Source organism: Silene latifolia, chromosome 4 (genome assembly GCF_048544455.1).
Source record: "Silene latifolia isolate original U9 population chromosome 4, ASM4854445v1, whole genome shotgun sequence".
In the NCBI taxonomy this organism is placed as follows: domain Eukaryota; kingdom Viridiplantae; phylum Streptophyta; class Magnoliopsida; order Caryophyllales; family Caryophyllaceae; genus Silene; species Silene latifolia.
The window spans coordinates 2,630,521-2,638,692 of NC_133529.1; the positions used below are offsets into that span (position 1 = coordinate 2,630,521).

Genomic DNA, 8,172 nt, shown 5'->3' on the forward strand with positions numbered 1-8,172 from the left:
TTATCATAAAATATCGTGTTCATAAACTAAAATTAAAATATAAATTAAATTAAATGTTATCTTTGCGGTTTTTCTTCTTTTGGGCTTGTATATATATTCAATAGAAAGCCTTTATTCTCTTCTTGAGTTATTTTTGGGCTTTGCTCCCAATCTCCAATTGTTTTTCCTAGTTCCACCCTTGTAGGAGACATGGTATGCAACAATTTAAGAAGCACAAATTCCCTATAAACTATGAATCAAAAAATTTCAAAAGCTTTCCCTCAAAAACAGAATATGGAAATAAGAGTTTCTTTCATTAAATTATCATCATTTGAATAAAGTATAATCTTTTAATTATTATAATTTTTTCTACACTTTAAATTATATTTATTTAATTAAAATAAAACAAAACTGATAAAAATCTAAAATTTATTTATTGCTAAATATTTTATTATGCTATTACTTTATATTAGAGGTTGATTTAACACATACTTAATTTGGATAAAAAAACCGTAGACTAATATTATTAGTTTTGTGACAATAAAATTCATTAAAATTAATTGAGAAAATTTATAAACTGAAATCATTAGTTGTGGTATTTTTTTTTTAAACATACATTTTTATTACCTTACTCAATTCTTTTTATTAGTTTTCCAACTCAATTTTTTATTCTCATATTAAAATATGAAAATTAATGATGTGTTAGTTTAAAATCTATAAATAACACATTAAAAAAAGAAAGATCTATATAAACCGTGCATGCATGTGTTGAAACTAGTCTTCATTTATGACATCTTACAACCCCATTAAAATAATAGCCCGCAAGGGTGTCTCGTGGTCAAAACTCGGGTGAAATTTCCAAGGGACTCGGGGTTTAAACATCCCCAAGAGCAATCTTGTGGAGTATTTATGGCATGAGGTTATGCTTTCTAGACTTCAAGCCTGTCACTTTTGAATGACTTACCTGGTGTACGTGGCTTGCAGGTTATCACGTGTATCAGGGGTTTTACCCTGTGCACACCAAAGATAATGCCTGTGAGTTCCCCAGTTTTTAGTTAAGATTTTCAAAGATTTTTCGAGTTTCCCTTAAATCATTGGCTATGTATCAACCCTGAATGAATCCTCTTTATTAAACAAACAAGCACAGTGCTGATGTGTCAGCCTGTGGTTAACAGTCAATAAGTCAAATAACCTTTTTTTCCTACTAAACTTCACACCCCACGTTCAGAGTGTACTTAATTGCTGTTACAATAGGTCTTGGTATAGACGGGTGGGGCGAACAGACGGGTAAAGACCTCTAATAAAATGGGTAGGGGGGACAAGGTGGGGCACCCCCCATGTGTTTCCCACTTTATGGCAAATGGTTATTTTGTGAGGGAAAATGGTATCCGTCTATACGTATAGACGGATAGTGTCCGTCTATAATGAGAATTTGTGTTACTGTTATATGATTGTTCATTTGTTTAGTACTCTTATGAATATGATATGATATATACGAACTATGGTTCATTTGTTTAGTACTCTTATGAATATGATATGATATATACGAACTATGGATCTCTTTGGCTCATTACATAACTCAATCATAAATTATAAATGACTTGAATTATAAATGACTTGAGTCACAATGTTAAATAATTGCTGTGTTAAAAAATCAAAATAATAATATTAGTAGCTGCCATTTCAAAACGCAAAATCACAAAAAAAAAATCATAATTTTATTTGGGAAATAAAAAACACACAATGACACAAAGAAACCCGTTGAAAACAAAAATGGAGCTAAATCAATATTTTTATATAATGCATGTAGTTTAAACCTCATTAAAATACATTTCAGAACAAATTTAAAAAATTGTAAAAAAAATTCTAAAGAGAGAAAAACCCAACTGGCATTGATGACAAAAAATAAAAATATACCCACAAAAATATTTAATCTAAACAATATTTTTTTTTTTTTGGTGTTGACCAGGAGTATCCCCTACCGACAGCTGGGGCAATCTCCTTCGGGATACTGAAGGCAATTTAATGGGTTGACCCCTCCCAAGTTTGACTTTTTCATTCGCAAGAATCAGGAATCGAACCCCTGACCACTTGTTTAAGAGATGAGAGCCCTTACCACTCACACCAGCCAAGAATCAGGAATCTAAACAATATTTTAAAAACAAATATCCACCCACTTTACACATAAAACAAGCAACAAGTTGCATGGTGGGGCCCAAAAATATCACCACTTTAAACATATTTGACCCGTCTTTCATTTTAAACGGATATATCCGTCTATAGTAAGACTAACTGTTTTAAAAAACACAGCAAAAATACTCAGACATTAAGAGATCTTGCTATTATAGTGAAGAGGAGGCTGATGATGATAACGGAGATACCGTCTCCCAATAGAGAGAAAAAAAAATCCAATGGGTCCCTCACCCCATCATGAGAGGTCTCTTCCTGGATCGACTTAGCTGGGGAAGATTTAGACGAAGAAAGTTGTGAAGAGGAATTTTTCATGGCGGCATCAGATGCACTGGAATGCCTTGTTAAACCATGCGAGACTTCATTCCGCACTCTGGCAGGCCAAGAAACACCCTGACTACTAGCAGATCTTGAATAATTAATATTCATCTCAGCCTCAACACGCTTTTTCCATGTATCAACTAAAGTCCTTGCTCTCTTCTCAATATCTGAATTTCTGTGAGATCTTAAATGATTTACAGATTTTCCAATGTTGCACATCTGCAATGTATTAAGATTAACAGGGAGTCTGTCCAACGCACGGAGCAAAGTCAGAAGAAAGTCGACCACTGATTTATCATGATCTCTAGGGCTGCTGGAGTCGCCAAGCTTACCCTTGTGGAAATCTTGAAGCCATTGATCCAATACAGGTAGACCTCTGAGCTGCACAAATCGATTAAGACAATCGTCCTTGTCAGTCGCAGCTATAACGCCAGCCAGCAGCGACCGACATGGGATATCTATTCTTCTCTCAGATTTATCTGAGTGCATGAGTTGAACTAGTCTTTCTACAGCTTTGGAATCTACGAGCCGACCATTCTCCGTTATTTTTGCAATTTCCGAATTCAGCAATAGTGTTGAGCTCAGGACATTGGAGTCTCCACCATCTGCTTTTGAAGAACGCTCACGTTTCACAAGCTCAGAATCCTGATCACTTCGCTCCCTTTTCTTTCCCTTTGAATGAGAAGGAAACGATGTAGAGTCGTTCTGCACACTGTCTGGGCTGTGTTTTAGCTGTGACGTTGACGTTGACGTTGGACTATTCAGTGGTTTTGGTGAACGACCTCCTTGAGGCTGTTGTACTGTTGCATGCATTTCAAGTTGTGTTTTCTGTAACAATTGATCTACTTCTTTCTGCCGACCCTGAAGAAATATAATAGACAGACTTACAAAGATAACTTTAAAAAAAAAAAAAATTAAAATCGGGTTTTATTAATAACAAAGCAAAACTGAAAGGTCACTCACATTAATAAAGTCTTTATCTGTTAGCCACCACAACCGCTTGTTTGTAGTATCATAAACTCGTCGACAGACAAACGAAGATACTCCTGTTGTCAGTTCAACACCTTTGGGCAAGAATGCAACTTTACAAGGATGAAGAAGTGAAGCAGCAGGAATCTCGTCCCGATGAAAAGAGTAGAAAACTTAGTTACGCGCAGCTTCAATGGCAGCGCCTTTCAAAAGTTGGATGTCTGCAGGTCGATAAAGCCACGTCACACCTAGCTTCAGTTTAGTCTCCTTGTCGGATCCCAATGAATGGACTATACCTATGAAAGGAGGGGACTCTTGGGGTGGTTTAAACAGAGCACAGTCACCAATGCGAATCTTGCGAACATCCTGCAATAATTAAACAAATCTATTAAGAAAACAAGCGAAAGAGCCCCATAAAACAACAATACCGAACCTTATAGTCCCTCTCCATGCCGAAATAAAAGAAAAACAGATGTACTCGAATCTCAGCCTGACACTATTTAATGTGCCAGCTAGGATGCCAAGTAGAAGAAGTATACATGTGTCTCTTGGTCATGTCATAGGCTCCTATAGTCCTATTAATGTCATCCCATGTCGGTATGAAGAACTAAAGCAACCATAAACCAAGAAGATGAAGATGATAAATGAGTACCACCCATGGCCATGAAAGAGATTTACCAATGACTAAAAGAACTAACAAAGATGTAAACTGTTTATTTACTTGTCTACCCTTTCATTTCTTGCTTCATTCACTTGGACCTGGCAAACGAGTTGTAGATTTTGGGATTGGGTTGAGTTCGTGTCGTGCATTTTCAGGTGCACTGTCATAGACTCATTTCGGGTACAGGTCCTTTCAAGCTAGGTCACTATTAAGGACAGTCGTTATGGGTCAGCTTCGGTCATAATTAAAAGGATTTTTTGGGTCATATAAGTAATTTCAAGTCGTTTCAGACCATTTCAGGTCATAACTATTAAAGGCTTTTGTTCCCAAAATCAGTCATTTCGGGTCGTCATAGTTTCAGTCCTCTGATTCAGGTCGAATGCAGGTGGGAGTTCAAGCCATTAGAGTTTTGCCATGTCTTCACCATCCCCAAGCAAGGTCAATTGCTAGGTCATGACCTTGCTTGGTCACACTAATCACCACTTAATTAGAAAATTATGGTGACCTTTGGAGAGAAGAGGTCAATTTGTGACCTTTGGTGGAGCAAATTGACCTACCTCATGACCTATATGTGGCGATATATGATTGGTTGACAATATTAATAATTAATAAAAAAATATATATGAAAAAGGTTATATAATGTTGAGAGATGTAATTGGTTGGAAAGTGAAAAATGATTGAGTTGATTACCTAGGTCGTGACCTTCTGCTTGGGAGGGTGAAAGTAGGTCAAGATAAATAAAGTGGGATTAAGAGTAAAACCGGGTCGCGACCTCTGCTTCGGGATGGTCTAGGTTTTTTGCCCGACTAAAAATCTCCAACCAATCAAAACCTTCTTTTGAGCTCCCCAAAACAAAACAATAGCAGTCCACCAACACATACATCGATAACAAGGACTCTAAACTTTTCCAACATAAATTCAACCTCTCAACATAGATAGCAACGTGATAAAACTGGATTACAAACATAGTCACATCCAAGAAACCCCTCAAAACAGGGCCATTAAACAAATACTCCCTCCGTCCCGGTCATTTGTTGTCCTTTGGTTTTGGCACAAAGACCAAGGAAAGAGGAGAGGGCCAATAGCTAAATGACAAGTGGAACAAATTGAGTGTGAATGATCAAATTACTCATCAAGTTCATTCTTAAAATAGAAAAAGGACAACAAAACGTCGAGACATCCAAAATGGAAAAGGACAACAAATGACCGGGACAGAGGGAGTATTAATTGTTCGAATCCACCAAATACCGCCAACAATCTCGCCCTATTCTCGTTCAGTTCCACCGAGAAATGTCAGAAACGACATCTCACACAAGCAGCTGTACACGAAAAATCCATCAAACATCGACAACTGAAGTCAAAACCGCATCACCCGAGCCATCAAAAACTCTAACGACCAGAACAAACGCATTTTTAACACGAATTCGACGATTTCCCCCAAAAAAGAACCCCGTCCACAGCTGAATCAATCGAATTAACAAAACAACGAACAACCGATCAAGTAACCAATCAATCAATCAATTCAATAATAAAAAAACAGCAATCAATTCGAAAAAAAAAAAGCCGAAAAATACCTTTAAACTAGCATCAGCGTAAGAATCATCAACTTCTGCGATTACACGACGTTAATTTACCGATGAAGGGACGGACAACATACGTCGAATCCTCCTACTATTCTCACACCCATGCATAATATCCTTGCATTTTCCCCAATTTTTCTTCCTTCTATCAACATCAAAAATCACTCTAACCCTAATTAATCAATCAAACAAAGCAAAACCCTAACTTTTTATTATCAACAGAAAATAATCAAGGGAATTAGGGTTTGTGAGAGTATATATATACATATAAAAAGCATCGAAAAATAACAAAACCCTAATTAATCGATCGAAATCGAGTGAATATTTCAAGATCCAGGTAAGATTGAAGAGGAATTAAAAGATAATTAGCGAAAATCGAGGGATTTGAGAGATTATCGGCGATCTATAAGAGAGGAGATTGAAAAAAATTGTCGAAAGAGAGAAATTTTTTTCGAGGAGAGAGAAATGAAATGAAATGAGGAAAGGTGGTGTAGAAACCAGAAAGTGGATTATACAATGTAATACACAAGTTTTATACTTTCTAAGCATTTTAATAAAGTTTTTGAGCTTTGTTTTAAAAATTATGAGTTTTATTATAAAGTTTTTGAGTTCATTCACTAAAATATTAAGTTCAAAAAAATTACATTAAAACTCAAAAACATTACATACAAACTTACTTAAATTTGAGTTTTGACGGAAAAAAATTAAAATCTAACTTATAAACTTTAATAAACTCAAAAAAAAATACACATATGCTCAAAAACATATAAAGTTTGAGGTAATAAGCTCATAAAAAATACAAAAATGCTCAAAAACAAGTAAAATCTGAGGTAATACATCCGATGTATGTTCATTTTTCTCTGTAGAAACGGGTTTCGTTAGGTCATCTTTTCCTTTTTGTAAATAAATAAAAATCAAAAAACATTAAAGAGAAAAAAAGTTTATACTTTAATTTAACTATCATAATCACGAAGTTTAATTTTATTTACAAAAATCAATTATTTGAAAACCTCTATTTACTAAATGAATAGCTGAAACTATGAATTTTCCCCCTCAAATCATCCTCAACTACAAATTAGGCTTTAATAGTAAATAGGCTTGGTTGGTTATTCTCAAATATTGAGCTTAAACTTTTGTTTATTCTAAACAAATGTTGGCCTATTTTATAATTCTTATTTCTCAATATTTGTAGAGAAATATATTACACTTAAATACTTTAGACTGCCATATATATGTCAGTTTGTAAGATTATTATATATTTTACTTATGTTATTGTTATCACATTTTAACCATAAATATATTTAAATTATTATATTAAAGAATTTTCTCCATCACAAATATCTTCGATCTCTTATTTGAAAAATACATCACCAAAATATATACTAATTAGTGTGATTTTATAAAATACGAAAATCTCTCTAAAATACAACACCAAATACACAATATTTATTAAAATTGGTAAATGTAATGATATTTTGATTTTTCGTATGTAAAATTGTCCTCAAGTTTTCCTTTTTCTATGCTAATAAGTAATACTCCCTCCAATTCACAATAAACCTCCTTTTTTCCTTTTTCGGTTATTCACAATAACCTCCCTATTTCCTTTTTTGGTAAGTGTTTGTGTGGTCCAAATTTAATTGTATGGTGGGGTAGTGTATTTATGTGGTCCAAATTTAATTATATGGTGGGGTAGTGTGTTTCCTTAATTTTTGTGCCAAGATGAAATGGGAGGTTTATTATGAATTGGCGGGAGTAGAACACATCAATATTGTAGACTTTAACAGTAAATTTAAAGTGTAATTATTAATAATGCTCATTTCTCTATATATTACAATCTAAAATACCGTGCGTTTGCACGGGATCTAAACTAGTTTTATCATAAAGATTAAGGTGAGATTAAAGACAGTATACTCAATATACACCTAACAAAAACGGTTAATTGGGTCTGTTACGGGTTGTGTCATTTTGGGTTTAACAATGCTCGGGTCAGATGGGGGCAGGTCGCATCATTACGGGTTGGGTTTACTTTTGAACTTATTATTGTTAGGTAATTTATCGATTATGGACAGTAGTATGCAACAAAGAAAAACATTCGGATTATAAGTAAACACACAATGACACGAAGAAACCCGTTTTTTTTTTTTTTTTTTTTTTTTTGATAAGGTAAGAAAACTAGGTTGATCCTCTGGGGTATGACCAACCTATCTCATCCTTTCGAATGAGGGAGGTAAGTTGAAGCCACCGGCTATCAAACCACCTCGAAAGATTTGGACATGAATGTCCAATAGAAGCCATGAAGTCAGCAACCTTGTTGGCTTCACGAAAGCAATGTTTAATGATCACTTCATCGAAAAAATGAAGATCTAATTTCACATCTTTAATAATACTAGAAATTTCCCAAGGAATTTGCCAGGTACCTCTAATCGAGTCAATCACACATAAATTATCAACCTCCACAATTAACTTTGCGAT

General features: G+C 34.6%; 1 protein-coding gene across 1 annotated transcript; it reads right to left on the reverse strand.

Annotated features, from left to right (window-relative positions):
• Positions 1-1,929: 1,929 nt before the first annotated feature.
• Positions 1,930-6,185, reverse strand: LOC141652547 (uncharacterized). Its single transcript, XM_074460069.1, has 3 exons — positions 5,695-6,185; positions 3,454-3,825; positions 1,930-3,351 (listed from the first exon to the last, which is right to left on the reverse strand). Exon 3 carries the CDS (start codon positions 3,301-3,303, stop codon positions 2,299-2,301), a length of 1,005 nt encoding a protein of 334 aa, XP_074316170.1. The 5' UTR covers positions 3,304-3,351; positions 3,454-3,825; positions 5,695-6,185; the 3' UTR covers positions 1,930-2,298.
• Between the last annotated feature and the right edge of the window lie 1,987 nt (positions 6,186-8,172).

Bases quoted from the DNA above. Each gene is read 5' to 3' on its own strand.
- LOC141652547 (XM_074460069.1), bottom strand. From the start codon at position 3,303: ATGCATGCAACAGTACAACAGCCTCAAGGAGGTCGTTCACCAAAACCA.